This window comes from Haliotis asinina, chromosome 16, assembly GCF_037392515.1.
Source record: "Haliotis asinina isolate JCU_RB_2024 chromosome 16, JCU_Hal_asi_v2, whole genome shotgun sequence".
NCBI lineage: Eukaryota > Metazoa > Mollusca > Gastropoda > Lepetellida > Haliotidae > Haliotis > Haliotis asinina.
The window spans coordinates 11,081,743-11,106,037 of NC_090295.1; the positions used below are offsets into that span (position 1 = coordinate 11,081,743).

A 24,295-nucleotide genomic window follows, 5' to 3' on the forward strand; every position below is an offset into this window, starting at 1 on the left:
AATTATTTCGAGCGCTCCAAGCTGATTGGTTTCGTAAATCACATATCATTGAAAGACGATCCCCAAGCCATGTTTGTCCGAATAAATGTTTTATGTGCCCGAGCGGTATAAAGAGAGTTGATGTAATGTTGAAGTGATACTGTCAGCACAATGTCATATCAGTATCTATCTGATAACAAGCTGTATCACATGACGCTGATGGCGTTTACTCCCGAGGTGAAATGACAACACAAAATGGAAATCTAAAGGTGATCCTGTGTTGTTCTGACTGAAATATAGGTAAGTACTATTTTGATTGTTTGACTGGAATTATCAGGCGGGTGTTCTTGCCCATTGTCTTTGAGTAGTCGCGATTACTGTACGTTTGTGATAAGCACCAAGACGGTGATACTGGTCCCGTTTAAGGACTGTCCATTATGTTGTCTAAGCTAACATCGATTTTTCTTTTTTTTCGAAACAAGTAATCCGATTGTGTTGATAAAAACATTGTCATTTTATGTTATGATGAAACGGACACACTGAGACTTGGCTGTGTGGATTTCTAGTGTAATGTCCTTTACAAACAATACTGTCACTTGACAGATGACAAATCGACTATCATCCTAGTCACGCGAGTCCATGCACTGACGACCGAGTTGCGTCCCTTGCTTTTGTCACGATACGATGATCGTATGGTTGAAATGCAAATTTATTCTTTGAAGGCTGATTTTATAACTTTAGGGCTACTTGGCCAATACGAGGCCTGTATACGTCCAACACATTGATTTGATTTATTATATATCGTATATTAATAAATCGCCAAAAGGAATCGTGTGAATTTATTCCAACATTAATCTAATTAGTTAGAGTAATTGATTTAATCTTGTCACCGTGTCGAGTTGCTGCGTCCCTTGCTTTCGTCAGGATTCGGTGAGCATGGTTCCAAACTGACTATGTTATGAAGATTTTGGCCATCACCGTCAAATGAGGTGACGTGAAACAACGTTGATGAGGGAGCTGTGGATGTTTATCCAGCACCACACTAAACATGGACATGCAGTAGGGGCACCTGCAGAGTTGTGCCCCTTTGGCACCACAGAAACAAGTGATCCTGGGTTTGAATCCCCGAATCCACGTCATAGACCTGCATGCTCTCTGGCTTTCCGTCCACCGGAGGGGTAGCACAATGGTTAAAGCGTTTGCTCATCAAACTGAAGACACGTTCGATTCCCTTTGTGGGTACAATGTGTGAAGCCCATGTCTGGCGTCTCCGGTTGTGATATTGCTCGAATAAGCTTATACGCACTGACACAACAGAAACACTGCTCAAAACCGCGTTAAACCTAACTCACTCACATGCCCTGATTTACTCTTGTTTACTCATAGTAAGACAGTCACACTTATTTCGCTAACAGGCCGAAAGAAGTCTTCACCCAAAACCAGGAGCACAAGCTCTTGAATAGACGCATCGCAGTTTGCAAACACACCGTTGAGTAAACATTGTTCAGTGTGTCACCCTTTTGTTTGCTTTCATCACTCCCATAATGAAGTCAGTCGAGTCTGTTGGAGTTGATTCCTCTTGATGGGGATGACATTAAAGCTATGTTTAACCCAACCCTTACACAATAACAGGGGAAATGAGGATATCCTGGACTAGTGATAAGGTGCACCTGCCTACAGGTAACGAGGATGCTTTAGATGGCGAGACCAATCCTCTCTGACGTGTTCAAAAACGTACCGATTAAATCCAATGTAACTCGCAAAGGATTACGCATAACATATAGATTCAGTGGAACGCAAATCATAATCAAAACATCATACCAACTCGGTGAGGTTTTTGCCATGTTTTGTCCTAATGATAAAAAAGTTGTTGAACAAACTATCATTAGAATATTTGCACAGTTCACTGTTTATTACGAGGGAGGAGTGCAGAGAAAGGCACAGCCAGGTGTTCGAGAAGCACGGGCACAAGTGCCGAGAAAGTTATTCATTAACCTCTGCTGTGCTGTCCCCACGCTTTCTCGCACACCTGGCTGTCACTTTCTCTGCACTCCTCCCTCGTAACCAATAGTGAACTGTGTCAATATTTTAATGATAGTTTGTTAAACAACTGCTTCATTTTAAGGAAAGATATTCTGCAAAAACGTCACAGAGTTGGTATTATGTACGCCTACACCCGTACAGTGTTTATACGTGTTTACGCAGTGTACATCAGATTGCATAGTAACTGCTTGTGCTTTGCAGCCGGGCTTTCAGTGTCGTAGTTAAACAAGTACCTGCAGCCGGAAAATAACATATCTCGAGCTTAAAACTTGGTTTCGGCGCCTGGGTTATGCACAGTAATATATGTTTTATTTGTAGTCGGCACCAATCAGCTGAAGCAGTCAACCACAATGGAGATGAGAGTAGAGACGCAGCCTCTGACTCGCTCCCCAACCAGCGTCAGTGTCTACAACAGTGTCAGCAACACCGCCTTCAGCGACAACATCACCCGGGAAGGTATCCCAACACCCGTTCTTTGCTGTTGGACTCACTGTTTTGATGAATTATACTCTATCTACCGAGGGACACCTCTTTCTGATAAATAACTGAATGACACTCTTTTTGATAAATGATACATAATCTTGTTGCCGGAACACCTTTTGATAAATGACAAATGAACACTCTGTTTGACAAATCATACACTATATGATGAACGGAACTCTTTTTTTATATGACTAAATGACCTCATTTTGATCGATAGTTCATCAAAGATGAACGGCACATTTTTTATATATGACTGAATGGTACAGAGACTGTTTTTTGAGATATAGTGTAACCCTCAAACATCTCTAATACACCAGGCAACACTCAAACACTGGGGAGATGTCGTGTTACCCTCAAACATCTCCAATACATTAGGCACCAGTCAAACATTGGGGATATATGATTTGACCCTCAAACATCTCTAATACACCAGGCAACACTCAAACACTGGGGAGATGTCGTGTTACCCTCAAACATCTCCAATACATTAGGCACCAGTCACACATTGGGGATATATGATGTGACCCTCAAACACCAGGCGCCATTCAAACACCTTCGCCCTGCAAATACAGTATCTCGTAATATCACTAAACTACGCCCCCATATTGAAAGCTCTAAATCCTACAGGAAACAAAGAATAAGGGTCTAGCGAGACATCATGTGCCCCTTGGAGTGCTCTTTCATCTCACTGAAATGAGATGGACTTTCTGTGCCCACCGGGACGAGGGGTAGTCCACTGGTTAAAGCGTTCGTTCGTCTTGCCGAAGACCCGGGTTCGATTCCCCACACGTACACAATGTGTGAAGCCCATTTATGTTGCCTCGCGACTTAATGTTGCGGGAATATTGCTAAAAGCGGCGCAAAACCATACTCACTCATTCACTTTGAGTTCCAGATGACCCCCAGGTCAGCTACCAACCCTCCCCTGAGCCCCGACACCGACAGGAACGCAAGACCTTGGATGAGGTCATTTACCGCATTCGCTATTCCCACGAAAAACAAAGGTAGATCTTTTCTCTCAGCTGCCTGAATGTTAAGTAACTTTATACCTTCTGAGCTTCCTTAAACTTTTTCGAGTTCTTCGCTGAAACTAAATCCAGCTAAAACCTCGAGCGAATGAGCCGACAAGAGCCACCTTTGTGTGAAACACAAAAATCTGGATTACAACTGGTCCTCAGCAACCCATGCTTGTCTGAAAGTGCGAATAACGGGATCGGGTGGTCAGACGCGCTGACTTGGTTAACACATGTCTTCATATCTCAAGTGCATTTGGGAACCGATGACATGTGTCAACCAAGTCAGCGAGCCTGACCATCCGTTAGTTGCCTCTTACGACAAGCATGGTCGCCTTTTATGTCAAGCATGGGTTGCTGAAGGTCTATTCTACCCCGGACCTTCACGGCTGTGTACTTGAGGACGACGTGGGAGACAGAAGTTCCTAGCTGTACAGCTGATGTATTTTGAGTGCATCTGGTAATAAACAAAAACAGTTCCAGCCTATTTCTGTAAACCAGTGAAAATGGTCGATAAACACTTACGGGACAATCCAGTGACATTCTTCACAATGTAAAGACCTAGCTGTCAATCAGAGGTGAAGGTTACGTCTCTTACTTGTGCCAGGATCCTCTGACAGTCGTTTCAAATCAACAATTCGTCCCATTCATGATCCTTGAATTGTAGCAATATGTCCATGGTCGTGCATGGGCTTTTCTCCCGCATCACCAGATGAGATAACCTACTGCATAAAGCAACATAAACTCACTCACTCACTCACTCACTCACTCACTCACTCACTCACTCACTGATGGCAGCTTCGACTGGTCGAACGACATCGAGGCGGTGAATTCAGGGGAGATGGATGCAAGGGGATCGGTACATCAGGACTTCCTCAACAAGCTGCGAGAACAGCCCCTCCATATTCAGCAGAAACTAAGGCTATCCAGGTATTAACACACGTCTCCACAACAGATGCTTTCTACTTGTTGGGAAAAGCCTTCAAATGGTAATCTTGGGCGGTCTGGTAGCCTGGTGGTTAAATCGTTGGCTTGTCACGGCAAGAGCCGGGTTTGAATCCCCAAATGAATACAATGTATGAAGTCTATTTCTGGTGTCCCCCGTCGTGATATTGCTGGAATATTGCTCAAAAGGGCGAAAGTCCACACTCACTCAGCTGGAAAACCACAGACAGGCAAGTACCCTTCTTCAGTGAACCAAGTTCTGTGTATAGTCAACTTCTTTATTGCAGTGACGTCACTTCATCACTTGCTTGATAACGGTGTTAGTACCTATATCAAAACGTTGCACCCATTGCAAAAAAGAAGTTGACTACCCATAGACCTTGGTTTTCCTTCACCTATACAACTTCTAAAATGCTTTTCAAAGAGGAACTTTTTTCAGTGTACCACATACAGGCAGTTGTCTTAAGTTCTGTTGGAAACCAAACATAGTCAAGTACTTTCCGCCACAGAACCACCATGCAGAGATTTCAACAAGAATATACAATTAAACCCTGACAGTGAAAGACAACTTAACAACGCAATTCAAACCTCACACCTTCATTTCATCAATATTTTGATCTACACACCTATATGTGCTATTTTAAACAATAATGGCATGGGTTTTTTTTCCAAAAAATGATAACATTTTTTCTGTCCCCATCTACAGATATCTCAGAGACAATCTTGATGCAGATTCCATGTACACAAGCTTTAAAAGCCGATCAAAGAAATCACGGGTAAGAATACAAATAACTTAATAACAAGTTTTAGAGACATAAAGTGATTGATAATCAGTGATGACGTCACTGTTCTCTGTAAGGACAAACATGCCCCCTTCCACCGGCATTATCTGCAACTTATATGATGTTTTATGACGCACCTGTTTGTGGAAACCACGAGATAATTCGGTCCTGTAGATGTTGCGACATTGAAATGTATCTTCATTCATGTGTTTTAGGTTGCAAGGATCTACGGGGACTTTGGAATCGGATTTTGGAGAAAGAACATAACTAAAATTTCTGGTAGGTAGAACAGATCCTGACATACATGACATACATTCAAAAGATAAAGCATGTGTTTTATGCGCATGTACCAGGGACTGGCGAAGATTCTGATCTCCAACTAATTGTCGTAAGAGTCATACAGTAAATGTAGTTTTACGCCGCACTCGGCAATATTTCAGTTATATTCGCTTTTATGTTATGATATCTGTTTCCAAAACTAATTCATGAAATGTTTGCTCCCCTCGCAGCCTACCACGGCAGCAACGTCGCCTCCTACTTTCTCTTCCTGAGGTTCCTCACCTACCTCAACATAATCATTGCCCTGCTTCTTCTCGCTTTCATCAGTATGCCACAGGTAGGAAAATTCTCTTTCAGTTTCAACGGGTTAGGCAAATGCTGTCATCATGGTACCACAGGTACAAACAGGCAGACCCTACCTCAGTATGCCATATGTAGGCTTGCACGTCAGTATTCAGGTAGAAACACATTTTCGTCAGTCTACAGCTGTAAGGTCCATGCCTTCATTAATATACCAAACCAGACACTAGGACTGTAATGATGGATTGTTAGTGTTGAGTCTCCGATAGCAATTAATTGATGCTAGAAATGAAAAACCATGGATGCACTGATAGTATGTGTGACTATCGATAGTTTAGTAACTGACTTCCGTTGACAAATATTTGTGTTGTACTTTTACTTTCTTATTGCTCACCCCTGGAAGATACTGCAGTGTAATATTTTTACGGCAATATTAGTTTAGTGTAATATTTTTACGGCAATATTACACTAGATGTATGACGTCATAAGGGTTCAGAGTTATGACGTCACAATGCTAATGTCGCTATCGCAGTAGTACTGGGCCTTGTTTGACTCGAGGAAAAGAGGGAGTCTTCACACTGTAGCCTCAGTTTCTGTCAGTTTGTGTTGGATGTAATAAACACAATAGTAACCTCGCTTCTGCGAAATACCATCCTCGCTTTCGCTCGTTTGATACCAAATCATTCACTCGTTTAATAAATATGGTATAACACGGAAGGTCGTTTGTTTGAGTGCAGGTGCAGACTTGAAGCTTCATTGAGTTTACGTTTTATCTGCTTAGGTGACGTTTCTGTCAGGTATTAAAAGAGACTGAAACTACTTCAACTAGTTTTTATTTCAAATAAACTGTACTTTCATTTGGAAAGACTTCAAGTGAGACAATTCAAGGAGTAAAAACTACCACTATCGCAGTAGCATGCTGTAATAGATTATCGCCATAGCTGTTATCCCCTCAATAGTCACCCCTTCTAGATACCTGTTAGGTAAACACTATCACTAATCACCAGTGTACCAGAGGTAGGTAATGAGTATGCCACAGGTAGATTACGTTTTCGCAAGTCTTCTGAACGAACATAGAAAGGTCAGTATAAAAATCACAGAATATACAATTCAATCTTTACAAGTTACCTCAGATCTGTGCAATATAGATCACCATTATTCTGGAATATTTCCCAGGTAGCGATGCCGTCCGTATTTTAGATTTCTACCATCCACGTCTGTTTCAGATTCTGTCAGGGGATGCAACTATCCCAGGCGACGTGGTGGGATATTTTGTACGTATATCATACATAGTTGATAAATGCATAGTTTATTGCGTGAAGATCCTGGGTAGAATTGGTCTTTAGCAACCCATACTTGTCGTAAAAGGCGGGATCAGGTGATCAGGCTCGCTGACTTCGTCGATACGTCATCGTGACATAATTGCGCATGATGTTGGTCACTCGATTGCTCACCCAGGCTCAGTTATTTACATAATATTTGAATATCGTTGAGATATTACTGAGTGCAACAAACAACAAGCAAAACAAATCATTCCTGTGTGCCAGATCGCCGGATGATCAGGGCCGGTTGCACAAACCTATCTTAAGCCTATGTTAAATCTTTGGATGTGTGATCAGCTATGCGTCAAGGTGGCATAGCGGAACAGAGCCCTGGTATTGTTCAGATACCACTGACAATAACATAGTAATTTGTTGTGGCACAGTGCGCGCTCACCTTTTAAACAACACAGTTGCAACTTTTGTTTTGTTGCATAGAGAAACGTTTCGGTGTATGTTCTTACACTACGATGAAGCTAAAAGCAATGACGAGTAAATAGTACTTCATTGCCGGCAAACCATCGTCTAGAATGCCGATAATGTTTAAGGCTCGGAGGCTATGTATTCACGTAGGATAGAGACTGTGTGTCGTGAGAAAACAACTGTATGACGTTTTGAATGTCGCGTGTTTTGACAGGGTGAACTTTCCACAAGCGTGATGTTCTACGGGGCGTACAGCAACACAACATGGGGGTACTATGAACGACCAATGGCGTACTTCCTCACCTGGGGTTCGGTCAACCTGCTGTCTTTTATTGTCATAATTCTCAGGTAAAACTACTTTGTTCATGTTGTCAAGGTGATAGAAATGCGGTTGTTAAATTGCGTGTTTGTTTAAAATGAAACAGGTTTTGGTTGAGTCGTACAAATTTTAACCTATAATTCCTGTCAGCCCATGGTTTAACTTAAAACATTTTAAGAGCACTTTTACACCACAGGAATATTGTCTTACTGGATTGTGGTTCTGGAAAGAGTTTGGGGGATTTGGTTACGAAACCAGCTGTTAAAAAAGTGCATATCCAGTAGACAGCCATTGAAGGACCAAGCAGAACCTAGCCATTCTCTGTTTGAATAGCGCAACACCAATGCCAGGAAAAGTACATCTTTGTGTACCTTGTCTTTTACCCCAACAAAATCTGTTTCCATAAATCGAGATCTTCTCTGGGCTCTACATATTATGTTTTGCCAAAGTGTTAAACGTTTGCGGTGTGCATCTCTATGGGCCATCCAGTTGACAGCGGACATGTGCCGAAGCGGTGTAGGTTCGGTTACTCGGTTAGAACTGGTCTACCGGGATCGGGTGTTTAGGCTCGCTGCCGTGGTTGACCCATCATCGTAATCCTATTGTGTAGGTCCTGCTCTTGATCACTGGATTGTCTGGTCCAGACTCGATTAAGTATTGGCCGCCGCCATATAATTCGAAAACTGCTGAGTGCGGAGTGAAGCAACAGGCAAACAAATGTTGACACACCTCACTCATGCTTTAGATAGTCTGAACGCATAGTTCTGACTTCCTGATGCTGTTGTATTGAGTTATTTTATGGTAAGACAAGGTTCCATCTCCAGCATGCTGTTTCGGTTCCGGAGAACCAAACACAGCAGCTCTGACGAGGAGATGACGTACACCTGGCGTCTCTTTACGTCATGGGACTACGCCGTGTATGAGAAGCAGGGAGCCAGTGACCGGAAGGAAGCCATTAAAACGGAAATGCTGGTAAGGGGAAGTAACTCTAAACGAGTGCCAAAAGGACTCGCTGAACACAGGAGAATGCTATTTCTATTATGTTGTATGAATTGCGTGGATTGAGTGATCATTAACTGTATGCTTCTTTGTGTTATGTACATATTGACATTGAAAAATGTCACACCTCATATTTTCGTATCTTCACAAAGTCAAGAAAGCATTAGACATTTAACCGTCACATGTGTCAATACGTCAGACAGGCATAGTTTTTCCTGTGTGATTGAATTTTGATTGAGGTGACCAAGCAAATTTTCTTGATGCAAGAAAGAGCACATGATCCCTTCAAATCCCAATTAAAACTGCGGCCAGTGAGTGAGTGAGTTAAGATTTTAAGTTACATCGTCAACATTTCAGCCATCGTGAGTAACTCAAGATATAGATTTGTAATAATTAAAGGTAGATTCGCCGCCAGGCTTACTTTTGCTTTTGCGCATAGAAAACACAAAGGACGGTCAGAGAAAAGAATAGCAGAATCTTCACTCCTTCATAGCGGTTTAAGCGCTTGAAATTGATACGAGGCACATAAAGTAAATGTGCATACAAAAAATGAAAATCTAAATTAATCAAACCTGTGTAGACACATAAGGATTTAAACTCAGAGGCTACTGACATGTAATCAACATGCAACATGCATGCACGTGCCGTGTTCCGTGACGTCAGTGGTTTCGTCCTTGAGAGGTGGAATACGTTGCTGCACGTGCATTCCACGAAAGAGATACAGAGCAAATGAATGCCACATAATACTGTCACTTTAGAATGTTCAATTTCCGCCCTTTGCGATCGTTCAAAATATTAAACGGCTACTGAAACGCAAAGCATGCCAAGGCTAGCGTCTGCACACCGTCAAGAAGCCATTGGGATGGTCCATGGGAGAATGTCTCAACGACAAGTGGTTGCACATTTCCTCTGCCACCGGAACACCATTTCTGCTTTGGTGAGACGCTACCAGAACACAAAAGACGTCGTCCATCGGCAACGTTCTGGACGTCCACGTGCAACGATGCCAAGACAGGACAGATGGATAAGGGTGACCCACCTTCCCCACAGGCTTCAGACTTCGCCGAATTCACCCCCAACACAGTTCGACAACGTATACGTCATCACGGGATCAGACCAGGACGTCCCGCCATACGACCTACGTCAACAACGGCATCGACAAGCTCGCCGAATGTGGTACTGAAATCATGTCCACAGACCCTGGTTTTGGTGTAGAAATGTTGTTTTTACAGATGAGTCCAGGTATAACATTTCCCATTAACGCGTGGGAGAACAGGCCTGTGTCTTGGAGAGGAATGGATGTGGTTCCGTGATGGTCTGGGGTGGGATAACAGCACGCCCTTTGGTAATTGTTCAGGGCAACCTTACTGGTGTGGGCTACAGGGATAAGATTCGTCGACCTGTGGCAATTTCTTTTCTGCAAAGTCATAGCCCTGGGTCAACATTCCAACGGGACAGTGCCCGCCCTCTTGCAACACCACAACGTTGACTTAATGCCTTGGCCTGCAAATTCACCGGAACTCTCCCCGATAGAACATGTTTTGGACGAGATGGATCTTCATCATCCGCCAGATAACGTCCTTGACCTTGCAACAGAACTTCAGAGGATCTGTCGTGACATGTTTGATAGGTTCTATGCGTCGTCGATGCACTGCTGTTCTTAATGCCGATGGTGGACATACCCGTTACTGAGCTTTTGACATGATCGTTTGACCCGTGCCCCGCTTGTGGACTAGTGACGTCATTGTGCTTGACTTTTCAATTGAAATGCTCCCGGATTGTTATGCTCTCATGATCCTTTCATTAAAGTTTATATGTACCTTTGACATTGTTATCGTACTTATCAACTGGGATAATATTTTGACAGTGCACAGTTTTTTTATGTGACAAGTATATTTCCTTGCACTCGTAGTAAGCGTATTATATCAACATAATCAACTGATTTTAGGAACTTGTGCGGGAAGACAGAGGGAAGAACAAAAGAAAACAGCGTGGGCTGTGCTCAAGGTAATGATGACTGTGATATCTGATGCTGCTTGGTAGTGTTGATGATGTTGCTGGTCATGCTGCCGTTGATGAGTGATGTTCTGTTGATGATGCTGATAAACACATGTCCTGTAGGGCATTTGTGCATTTTCCACAGACTGTACTGAAATACCGTCAACAACTGTGGTACCCTAAGTGAATTTGCAAATGCAGTCTCTGTACATTCGGTATGCCCCCGTGAACATTCGTGACCGACTCGTGTTATTCCGGGACAAACCGAATAGCGAGACGGTCCTTCTCGGAGGTTACGGAAAGAGGCGAGTGGAGAGGAATGCCCCCTTGAAGCGGCTGGATTAGGTCATGAGGAAACCATGTTTGATGCAAGTGAGTGAGTTAGGTTTGGTTGTTGGGTGTTAGTTGATTTTTACGCCGCGTTTTGCATTATTTCTGCAATATCACAGTGGCTTACAGCTGAAATGGGCTCCACACATTATACCAATGTGGAAAATCAAACCCGAGTCTTCAGTGTGACGAACGACCGCTCTACCTACTAGGCTACCTCTTGGCCCTAACTGATGAAAGGCGACTAACAAAAGAAACATGTCAGTGCTTGTTAATATTAATGTAGAGAATGAAAACACATTATGTACAACATTTTCGTCCCCGCTGGCGAAGGTGTATGTTGGTGATACTGAGGGTGGTGGTGAATCTGTTGGTGATGGCGGTGTTGGGAGGCAGTGGCTACCTCATCTTCCTTGTGGCCAACATCAAAGAGACGCCGATACCCTTACCAGATTTCTTCAGCGATTTCCTGGATAGATACGAGGTAAGTGGGATCGGTGGCCACTCAAGAGAACATTTCTTGGTCACGGAACCACAGGCTGATAGAGTGAGCATGGACCTCATGCTGACATTGTACGCCACATGCTTGTTTCCTAAAGGGTTATCCAGCGACTTACATCCTCCGAAGCCAGGGGTATATTTCAAGAACATGTAATCAGAGTTTGTCCGTTGGTTTGTTGTTTAACGCCGCACTGTGTAGATCGATGATCATGATGTTTATCACCGGATAGTCCAGTGCACACTCTAGTATTCACAGTCCACCGCCATATAGCTGAGATATTCCTGAGTCCGGTGTGGAATAACAAACAAACAGAACGATTAAGATGATCTTAAAACTGAATTCAGATATTATGCATTAATATACCACCCCCAAAAAAGAAACGCAGAGGCGATTTGTACTTTTCAAAATCTACTAATTACCTATTGTGATGAAACAATCGTGCTAATCTGTAACAAACGCGTTGATAACATGATTTTACACAATTGCACATGTAAAAATCTATGTTACCTGAAAATGTTGATTTTGATGAGATTTTTTTCAAAGACTGGAAAGGCATCGCCACAACGCAACTGAAATCCGGCACCTTCCAGTTGAAACTGTGCACCAAAGAGCAGTCACTGTTTGGCAATAAAACTCCAGATTACTTTCAGAAAATAGCATTCGGTTTGAAGGAGTTTCAAGGTGAAATCAATACGTCACGCCTTGACTCTGCGACTCGCAACATCGCGATTGAAAGAATGCATGCTGGAGATTACCAATCTTCTGTGCGAGGAGTTTCAATGTTAGTCTGAGCAAGATATCATGACTTGCAGCTCGCTGCAACCAACAAATGACCGCCCCTGTAGTGGCAGACCTCGAGTTGCCCAAGATCGGTATATCCGGGTACTACAATTGCGTGACAATTTGTGGACGAATTATACATGTTTGAAAATACAACATATTCGTAACAAATGTCTCGTCTATGCGTTTCTTTTTCCGGATAGTATATTTCTTATGATTGCACTTGTGTATTGCAGCTGCCCCTAGTGGTTGCAGGTCTGAAGTTGATTGTTCCTCTTGTGTTCAGCCAGTTGATCAGGTTGGAACAGTGGCACCCAAGAACGGAGTTGAAACTGACCCTGGGCAGGTAAAAGGGCATATCCAACATTAAGATTGATGATTTGATGATGGTTAGAATGGGTCTTCTGCAACCAGTGCTTGTTGTCTGTGAAAACCCGTCTGGGAATCTGTCTTCAGTATCCATGATCTTAGTTAGATCGGATCGGATGATTTAGGCTTGTTGAGCGAGATATTCTCTGGGATTGACCAAAGTGTACATTACGTCGGTTTTCGACCCATACTCTTGGCATTTCGTGACAAAGCTGAAACAGGTGAAAAAGCGGTGAAGATCCGGGTTAGAATTGATCTTCATTAACCTATGTTTGTCGTAAGAGGTGACTAACGGGATCGAGTTATCAGGCTCGCTGACTTGGTTCAGACATGTCAGAGTATCCCAGTTGCGTAGATCGATGCTCATGCATTTGACCGCTGGTTTTTCTGGATTATTTACAAACCGCCGCCATAAAGCTGGAACATGTGCTGAGTGTTGCGTAAAACAACAGTCAATGATTGTCCAAAGCGACTGAGGAGCCAAACTTGGGAACTTGACTGAATTAGGAAAAATTGTGGATGCCCGTACCGTACTCCGTCACTTCATAATCTTTTATCGTCAACAGGACGACGTTGTTCTACATCGCCAGCCTCATCGTCTTTGTCGTGTCACTGTATGACGTCACAACCGAATGTATTGCCGACACTGCAAACTCCACCATAGAGCAGGTAATCTGTATGTCATGCTAAGAGTCTGTATGTCATGCTAAGAGTCTGTATGTCATGCTGAGGCACCGGTAGTCCTAAATGCATGAAATAGACAGCCCTCCCGAAACTCTTCAAGGTATCCCAGCAGGTTCCTCCAACGGGTCATCTGGTGACGCTGACTAATTTAGCGAGGTACTAGTGCCGCCTTAAGATGCTGTAGGGGCTTGTGGTTGCTTGCTCGTCACGCAGAAGACCCGCGTTCGATTCTCCTCATGGCCACAATGTGCAAAGCCTATTCTAGTGTACCCACTATGATATTGCTGGAATATTGCTGAAAGCGGCTCCCTCACCGTTGATCCATCCAGGGTATAGTGGATATTTATCAGAACGCATACCCTGGAGATATCGAGGATGTCATGTGCCTAAATAACGATAAAACAGATTTAGTCAGCTTTACATCTCGAAGGTTAATGTGGCACATCACAAGAAGTCCTGAAAGTTTCGATTTGAATGTAACTTTAGAGGCTAAGTGTTCATGGCAAACATTGATCACTGTTTTCATGTGTTACTGTGTTTGTTTCCAAAGAGAAACGCCTCGGAGTTCTGTTGCTGGGAAAACGAGGTTGGAGAGCAAGTGTTTAAAGTGCTTATCCTCGATCTGGGCCTCGTCCTCGTTGTGGGACTCATATTTGACGTTCTTCGAGCTGTTATTGTGAAGTCTTGTGGCCGCTTAAAGGTATTTTCAATTTCATACGTACTATGCATCATCTCACCAACATCGTCTCACCCAAACATGTGTACCGTGCCAGGACATCGTCTCACTCACAGATGTGTACTATGCTAGGACATCGTCTCACTCACATATGTGTACTATGGTAGGACATCGTCTCACCCACATATGTGTACTATGCCAGGACATCGTCTCACCCACATATGTGTACTATGTTAGGACATCGTCTCACCCACATTGGTGTACTATGCCAGGACATCGTCTCACCCACATATGTGTACTGTGCTAGGACATCGTCTCACTCACAGATGTGTACTATGCTAGGACATCGTCTCACTCACATATGTGTACTATGGTAGGACATCGTCTCACCCACATATGTGTACTATGCCAGGACATCGTCTCACCCACATATGTGTACTATGCTAGGACATCGTCTCACCCACATTGGTGTACTATGCCAGGACATCGTCTCACTCACAGATGTGTACTATGCTAGGACATCGTCTCACTCACATATGTGTACTATGCTAGGACATCGTCTCACCCACATATGTGTACTATGCCAGGGCATCGTCTCACCCACATTGGTGTACTGTGCTAGGACATCGTCCCACATATGTGTACTATGCCAGGGCATCGTCTCACCCACATTGGTGTACTATGCTAGGACATCGTCCCACATATGTGTACTATGCCAGGACATCGTCCCACATATGTGTACTATGCTAGGACATCGTCACACTCACATATGTGTACTATGCCAGGACATCGTCTCACCCACATTGGTGTACTATGCCAGGACATCCTCTCACCCACATTGGTGTACTGTGCTATGACATCGTCGCACTCACATATGTGTACTATGCTAGGACATCGTCTCACTCACATATGTGTACTATGCTAGGACATCGTCTCACCCACATATGTGTACTATGCCGGGACATCGTCTCACCCACATATGTGTACTATGCCAGGACATCGTCTCACCCACATTGGTGCACTGTGGTAGGACATCGTCTCACCCACATATGTGTACTATGCCAGGACATCGTCTCACCCACATTGGTGTACTGTGCTAGGACATCGTCGCACTCACATATGTGTATTATGCCAGGACATCGTCTCAACCTCATGTCTACACAGCACGAAGACACCTTTCAACCCCATGTCTACACAGCACGAAGACACCTTTCAACCCATGTCTGCTTTACACAAGGACACCCGTTAAAACACATGTCTGCACCGCATGAGGACACCCTTTTCAACCCCGTTTCTGCACATCACGAAGACACCCTTTCAACCACACGTCTGCAGACCATGCAGACACCCTTTCAACCACATGTGTGTAGAGCACGAATAACACCATTTCAATCTATATCTGCACAGAACGAAGACACCCTTTCAATCTATGCCTGCACAGCGCGAGGACATCCTTTAACCACTTAATAGTAATTGTGTTTTCTCTGTGTTGTACAGTATCGCGAGATGGACGTAGCTTCTGGGGTGTTAGATCTCACCTATGGTCAAGCACTGGTCTGGCTCGGTCTCTACTTCTGTCCATTCCTGGCACTGGCGGGCGTTGTCAAACTTGTCATCCTCTTTTACTTCCAATATGTCATTGCCCGCACGTGCTACGTGGCGCCAAGAAAGGTGTTCCGAGCCTCGAGATCCGGGAACTTCTACATGTTCATTCTACTTCTCAACCTCTTCTTCGCTCTCTTTCCCCTGGGATACGCCGTCATAGAGTGAGTCCAGAAAAATATTACCCATGGTTACATTTGCGTAGATTGATGTTCATGCTGTTGGTCACTGGATTGTCTGGACCAGAGCTGATTAATTACAAACCGCCGTCACATAGCTTGAACATTACTTTAGTGCAGCTTTAAACAACAAACCAAAGAACATCTGTGGACCTACCATTTCTGGATTGGAGTGTCCTTAGATGTATACTGCCATTGGGTACTTTTAGGGACCATGTAATAATGTTGAAGGACGTTGAATTACACACATGCAAGCACAGCTTTTCAGATTAATTTGAAATACATACGATTATGCATAATTTGAATAATTTCAAACATGACTTACATAATATTTACGTCAAAATCTGAAACCACTGCTAGGTTGAAATGAGTGAGTGAGTTCAGTTTTACTCCGCACTCATAAATTTTACAGCTTTATTGTAAATAATCAAGTCTAGACCAAACAATCCAGTGATCAACATCATGAGCTTCGAGCTGCGCAGTTTCGAACTGATGACATATGTTAACCATGCCAGCGACTCCGATAAAAAAACAACAAAAGCAACTCCCCAAAGCAATTTGCGTTCTCCGTCTACCTTTACATGTATATCAAAATTGGCAGCAAAACTGCCCTACACATCGGATCCTCAGGCCTGAAGGGGTGCGGCATCCGACATTCATCGGATCCCACTTGATCCGGATGTCAAAGTGTTCTAACTTCGGATCCGAGTTTATCCATTATGAAAGCGATGCTCAATGTTTCGTAAATTCGGATACCACGGAAATCCGAAATTAACGCCTCTTCTTTTCCTCAAAGTGGTCTCAGACCTTCCAAACTTCGGGCATTCCGCTCACACAAAGCACACACGCCATGATAATATTAGCGGCGTTAAACCCAACTAACTCACTCACATATTTTTCAGACTTCAGCCATCCGATGACTGCGGTCCGTTTCAGCTGGAGCGACATGTTTATGACGTCATCGCCTCACGCGTGGGAAACCTCCCTGATTGGCTGCACGACGCTCTGGATTTCATTGCAACACCCTCTGTCATTATCGCCGTCATAATACTCCTGCTGTGAGTTACACTCATAATATTGGTTACGATAGCAACCAACCGTAAAGATTCGGATTATAACGGGTCTTCAGAGACCAATGCTTAACTTCAGCGGTGATCGGTGATATGGTCCACAGACATGGTTGATCCATGTAATAATTGCATTCCGTTTGCGAGGACGGTGGGGTAGCCTAGTGGTTAAAGAGTTCACTCGCCACGCTGAAGACCCTGGTTCGATTCCCACATGGTTAAAATGTGTAAAGCCCATAGATGATGTCCCCGGCTGGGATATTGTGGAAATCTTGCTGAAGTCGGCGTAAAATTAAATTCACTCCATTTGCAAGATCGATCCTGATGATGTCAATCATTGTATTGCCCGACACAGACTTCACTCACAGCCCGCCCTTAATGCTGGAATAATGTCGAGTGTGTCGCTAACCAACAAAAAACACCATAAAACAGGCAATAAACGTTACGGAAATTTTTACGAATGTACGATTTGAAATTTATCGCTTCCTGCACCAAACGAACGACACGCTTGTAGCTTCACATCTAGAATTGTTTTTATCATCAATAGAAGTCTGGGTATACAACTGATTCTATAAGTCTATGGCGACGTGTTTTTATCATCAATAGAAGTTTGGGTATACAACTGGTTCTATAAGTCTATGGTGACGTGTGGTAGCCAAGGGGTTAAGGCGTTCGCTCGTCATTCCAAAGACACGGGTTAGATTTCCCAGATGGGTACAATCACCCATTTGTGTTGCAAAATAGTGCATTAAAGTTGCGCAAAGAAGCAGTCTGTCGTATATTTGATCAAATGGTAGAAAGCTCGCTAACCGTGTTGCTGGTATAAAAGATCAAATTTCGCCAGGGATTCCTTTAGTGACCTCAGTTGAAGCTATTGAACACAACGAAACAAAACTTTAGTGACATGTTTTCGATGTTCATGATGTCAGTCTCTCGACTGTCTGCTCTGATTCACGTCACAGACGTCGGTTGCCTCCATGCAGCACGTGGTCCTTGTCTCACCCCGTCATCGATTTTGTATCACCGGAAGGTGTCCCGATGTAGTCTTTTGTTCACTCTCGTATATCTTGCAAGTGGATGGCTCATGAATTACAGGACAACCAGATCTTGTGATAAACAAAGACAACATCGACATCTCTGTTCCCGACCGTTTAAAATTCGAAATGTAAACATCACTCGTTTATTGCTCATTTTCAAAAAATAATCCACCGTCGGTGGTACATGAGTATAACAAAGAAGTACATACAAAATGTACAAGATGACTAAATGATACGTCAATAAAAGTGTTTACAAACAATCTTAATGAATTTCGATACATTTTTAAGCTTAGATATTTGACATGGAACAACTTGACGGAATTTTGACGAATTTGGCCAGGAACAATATGGTTCTTTAATCTATGATTTATTTTTGTCTGCAAAATAACTACATTTAAATAAATAGTTAAATTCATATCCAATCAAATGTGTATCACATAAGTTACAAAATCTTTTTTCTTTTGGGTTTTTTGCCATATCCTGTGGGAAACTTATGCTCGCATGTCCTAAATTAATATCTGGGAAAAGTAGATGTTGTTCGAATTTTGAGAGCGCTTCAGAACCCTCTTTAGAGGAATCATATCGCTCGTCCATGTTTGTAAAAAATTGTCTTTTAAGACTGATTCAACACTGGAAATGATTCACGTTGTCACAAGCATCAGGCAATCCACACTTACCGAGAATATGTTTGAGACATGGATATTTGATGTTTTGTTTTGCTTAGTAACATATTAAAGAATAAAAGCTGCTATTTTGTTTTTTAGATGTGAGAATGTCAATTTACACAAATACGAAATTAGTCGTTTCGAAATTTGGAGCTCAATAGGTTGTCTACCAAGTTTCCTGTACATCATGAAATGAGGTGTGTTATACTTTAAACCTGTCGCTAATTTTAGACATTTTCGATATACTCTATCATGTCAGTCTTTCATGTCCCCATATTTCACATCCATACATCAATATTGGTTCTACTAATCTATCAAATGCAGAAAGGAGCAGGTTTAGTGAGAATTTACCGCGCTTCAATAGTGCTACCTTGGTATGTAGGTCAGCGTATTCACGTGGTACATTGGTAGTTCCTCGGTGAATATACGTCCATATGAACTGGTATTAACCTCCGGAAAATCTTTAATTGCATGCAAGCGTCATATACATTACGGTAATACCGTTATACAACGTTCATTGGACTAGTTTATTGCATCGAGAACATTGACCCTGTTGCGCCAACAACTTACTTTGACCGAGGCTGTCTGTACTGTTTATACTGACTAAGAGCCGACCAGTACTTGTACACATTAATACCAAGGGCCAGACAGGGACCAACAAGTACTATATTTCAACTTAGGGCGGATACTTGAACCGCAACACCTCAGAGGCGGCTTCACCAAGAAAGAAAGCGGGCGGGAAAAATTGGCGATAAAGATTTTATTCACTGACTGAAATGTTAATAATAAGATCACTTGGCGAGTCTCAAAAATATGAAGATCGAATGGTTTTCATTCGGAATTAAAGAAAATGTATGTAAATAAAGATCAAACTGGTCATGAGTTCAAAGGTAAAAAAATATATATATATACTTTTTTATCAAACCAGGGCATATATTTCCACACTGAGAGAAGAAAACGTTGTGTTTGTTCCCGTTGGAAGGAACATTGAGACAGCGATGGATATGAGAAACACAGAAGAAAATTACTGACAGTCTCATAAGTGACACCGAAATGAACTCATCAACAACCTAATTTGCACCTGGTTGCGTCTTAAATGGCGTCATGCCTTGAATGACTCAAATGAAATACTGTTCATTGCGCAAAACCATCTTCTCTCACTCAATGCCAGGCTGAAACTTATCTTTCAAAATACATATTTACCACAAAAAATAAAAACGCCCCTTTCTGCCGATCCCCATAAAATAGAGCCTAGATAATCTTTGGTTTCCCAAAACCTGATGCTATCAGGACTTGCGTTGAATTAAACGTTTCTAAACATCTTATACCTGGATGACAGACTTAATCAGTGTAAGACTGAAATGGAAAAGAAACGTCGCCGGAGACTGTGTAGACGTCCAATATCTTGTCGTTGATTTAGCTCTCGTTGCTGTGTTCAGAAAACAAGTGAACCATTGCCATTCAAGCCGGAATGCATGCATGATGCATGATGCAGGTGCATCTCGATTTCAGTGTACGAACTCTTCCCTTTCCATTAACAAAAACATTTCTCACCTCAATCTCAAGTGATATTGAACTGGGCAAAACAGACTATACGACCACGATTCATGACTTTCTCAAATTCGACTTCCAGTCTATATTTAAAAAATAGGATAAAATACTCCACTGATGCTCCAATATTACGTTTCTTTTGTCCTTCAGTATATATCGGTTCTCTAATGTGAGGTAGGTTATCCGTCAAATGCCGTTACTGACACTAATACTTACTTACCTAGTTAGGCCCGATACCCCTCGTGGGACACAGGCCGTATTCTCCAGATCTCCCAGTGGGCTTTCCACTCCGGCTGGTGTCAGATGAATCCTGTTTTATTTTTATCACCATCGAGGTCGCGTCGTAGGTATTTTTCGGCCTGCTCCCTCTTTTTCCCCCTGAGTATACCATGTTAGTGTTAATACTGTTAACTCATGATGTAATACCACCTGTCCCCAGTGAAACCTGGTTTATCCAAATTCTGTCAACCCGGACTCTTGCTTCTGACGCTTGTATACTCAACATAAAAAGTTCAGGACTTTAATATTGAATTTGAGAGTTTGATTTTACGCTGCTTTTGGTAATATGCCGGTAAAACATGACAGGGGACACCAGAAATGGGCTCATCTACCGTTCACAAACCAAATGGGTTTGCTCACTGCCGTGCACCGCCTACTTCTCGTAAACGTGTTCTCTGCGCCGGTCCCACTTATTCTTGTTTGCAGTAATATAAGACATTTATACACGCACTTTTCCTTCAGACTCCTTCTCTTCTACTACATGGCGCGGTCCTCGTCTTATAAAGAGGTTGGCAAGCAGCTCAGGAAACAGCTGACTATGGTAAGTACATGCCACTTCAGGATTATGTCGTCATCCACCCTTCGTGTTATAGCGAGAGGTCTGGGTCACAATTGTTTTCCATTGTTGACTGTGATGATAGCAGTAAAATTATAATTGCAAATAAAGTATCTGTGTAGGGTGACACTAGAAATTCTTGAATGATAAGTCTTGGACTTAAGGGGTGAATCTCCCAACAATATTCAGTTCCAGCATCCGCATGCTTCGTCGAGTCTTCTAAAGAGCTATGTTTCTCTTCAAATTCAAAAGAAATGTATCATAACATCCAGTCTAAGTAAACTGTGTCTAGTTTTATTCGTTACACACCACCACTGAGTCCAACAAACCCGACTAGAAGGTCGTGTCAGGTAACCTTTGAGCGACCTATGACCGTCCAATCAAACGCGAGACGGTTAATTAGATTTAACCAATCAGATAACATCTACTATTTAGGGATCGGAGGGGCTTTCAAAATATTCAGGTCACTGACACAGATCTCTCCACAAACAAAAATCTGCATATAACCGTTATTTGACCTGCAGTATATACGCTTTGGGGTTTCTGTTGACATGGTTACCATTAGCTAATATTTCCGAAAGCTAAACACTATTTTCAGCGACTGTTTACTCACCGTTGTCATCGTTGTACGTACGCCGTGTAAATCACCCGGAATCCAGCGTATGCTAATTAGCATTCGGAATCGTTTGGGTGCGAACCTTTTCGAGATTAAAGTTCAAAAGGTATGTGCGAATGTCCACTTTCGCGATTTGGTAAGCTGCGTTCTTATAGGTCAATCTCAAGGGTTACCTGACGCGACCTCCCGTAAGGTTTTGTTGGACTCAGTGGTGGAGTGTAACGAAACGTTCAGATTTTAAGCAGACCACATCTTTGTATATTATCACACTAGATCCTAAAGAATGGAATTTCTTGTGACATAATTTTGACACCTTCGGATAATGAACTGTCTAGATTAATATGTGCACAGTTCAGTTCAGATGAAGTCCTGTTGTAGAAAATGGCGTCGACGCACTCACTTTGTCGGGTGTGACTCTAAACCATTGTGTTTCATGAGAAACATCTGGGTTGCAGGAAAGAACGGTGGAGAAAAAGAGGATCTTTCTAAAAGCAAGGGCTCTTCAAGGTAAATGGTAAACAAGAATTGTGCATCATGGTAAACTGTCAATGGTGCAGGGTTATGTAGTCCCACGTAACTTCCGTACTTCCATACTTAAGAAAAAAAACAAAAAACAAAAAACAGCGGTCGTTTTCGCAGGGGCAGGTGGCCTAATATTACTTCAGTATTGCAAGTTTTTCAGGGACCGGAACCCTACTAATTTGCCAGTATTGCAAGTATTTCAGGGACCGGAACCCTACTAATTTGCCAGTATTGCAACTTTTCAGGGACCGGAACCCTACCAATGTGCCAGTATTGCAAGTTTTTCAGGGACCGGAACCCTACCAATGTGCCAGTATTGCAAGTTTTTCAGGGACCGGAACCCTACCAATGTGCCAGTATTGCAAGTTTTTTTATCAACTGAATGTTGCTAAACGCCGCAACCCGCAATAGTATTCCCCACAACATTCCCATGGCACGTGACAATACAGACCATATCAAACACCCGTAAAGATCCTCATTAGAATTGGTCTTCGCGATTAACGCGACTGTGATGAGAGGCGACTGACACAAAAGGATGCTGAGGACGTAATCTACCCCGGATCTTCATGGGTCCATCTAACAAAGAACACTTGCTGACCTTGTTCACACACGTCATCGAAACTCAATGATCGATGCTCATGCTGTTAATCACCGGATTGTCTTATGCTTCCTTATTTACTAACCAACGTCTTGCATGTCGATCAAACCTCTTGCCTGTCACATAAAACTTGCAACTTTTATAAAACTGCAGTCTGCAGATGCACGAACGATAAATGCGCACACTTCTGACAAACATGATACGATAAATAACCAATGTACAAGACCCGTACATACTGATGTATGGTATTGCATGACGCTCACTCAAGCATACAACTATCCATCTGGACAACTTCAAGCGGTGCCTTTAAAAACCTTTTGAAGGTTTCAAGTAAATCTAACACATTTTATGACTCCCAAATATAACATGTTTCATTTGACCATTTTCTAAGAGACATTGTGCATTCATAGCTTTCTGCCTTTGGAACCGTGCCAATTTACGCTTATCATGGGGGTACACAAACTCCGCAGTTGTCCGACTTCCGATTTACGTGAGGCTGGAACATAGCAAAACCAATTTACTTGGGCAGGGTCGTAGTTTGATTTTTCTTGATGGGCGGTGGACACTTCCTACCTTAAAAGAGCGTTATGTCAATACTTTGAAGCAGAAAAAGTAATCTGTAAGAAAATGCTAGGGAAGCAGTTGCCCTGCTGCCCCCTGGTCTACCTGCCCTGTTGATGTTGACAGATAATTTGCATAATAATAAAACATAAAAACAGCTGCATTTGTATCATTTTCTGGCTGAGGCCGACTACCTTTTGGGTCGACCCTCGCATGATGTTTATAATTACGTAAGTGCATATAACATATCACCTACTGACAGTTAAGCCTGATATATGTCTCTTAATCTAATGATACACATTGTGCTGTTGCATTTAATACCGTATATTTTCTTCACAGGCCGTTCCCTATCAAGACCGTCAGATGCTGCAAGCGTTACGAGCGTGTTTACTGACACAACCCCATAATTCACCTGTGAGTGAACTTAAATTAATGCCCAGTAGACGTGTCTGCATCGTCTGGTCGGAAAGTGAGTTGGGTATTTGAAAATCATGGCGAATCAGGTCACAGGATTGTTGCACGACTAAGGGAGGTAACTCGTCTGTGTGATAATGATAAAACAGAAGACAACAAAGGAAAGCCAAAGTGAACTACGATGAGTGAGTGAGTGAGTTTTTCGCTTTCAGCAATATTCCAGCAATGTCACGGCGGGGGACACCAGGATCGGACTTCACACATTGTGCCCATGTGGGAATCGAACGTCTTCGGCGTCACGATGGAAATGATGTGAAATTTCTTCTATATGATCCAGGACAGTGACCACGTGATTACTTCAGAATAAACCAAGGTTTGTCTTTAATGCGATCAGAATTGAAATTACATTCTAACCCGGAACTTCA

At 42.7% G+C, this 24,295-nt stretch overlaps 1 protein-coding gene across 1 annotated transcript; it reads left to right on the plus strand.

Moving 5' to 3' along the window:
- The first annotated feature begins 171 nt into the window (after positions 1 to 171).
- On the plus strand, positions 172 to 24,260 carry LOC137268205 (transmembrane channel-like protein 3). The gene is made up of 20 exons (XM_067802744.1): positions 172 to 279; positions 2,341 to 2,478; positions 3,401 to 3,509; positions 4,317 to 4,448; positions 5,170 to 5,239; positions 5,461 to 5,524; positions 5,755 to 5,861; positions 7,051 to 7,098; positions 7,781 to 7,914; positions 8,710 to 8,857; positions 10,833 to 10,891; positions 11,546 to 11,696; positions 12,731 to 12,840; positions 13,430 to 13,532; positions 14,098 to 14,247; positions 15,721 to 15,989; positions 16,907 to 17,062; positions 21,066 to 21,144; positions 22,231 to 22,282; positions 23,796 to 24,260. Exons 2-20 carry the CDS (start codon positions 2,373 to 2,375, stop codon positions 23,861 to 23,863), a joined length of 2,115 nt encoding a protein of 704 aa, XP_067658845.1. The 5' UTR covers positions 172 to 279; positions 2,341 to 2,372; the 3' UTR covers positions 23,864 to 24,260.
- Positions 24,261 to 24,295: the final 35 nt, after the last annotated feature.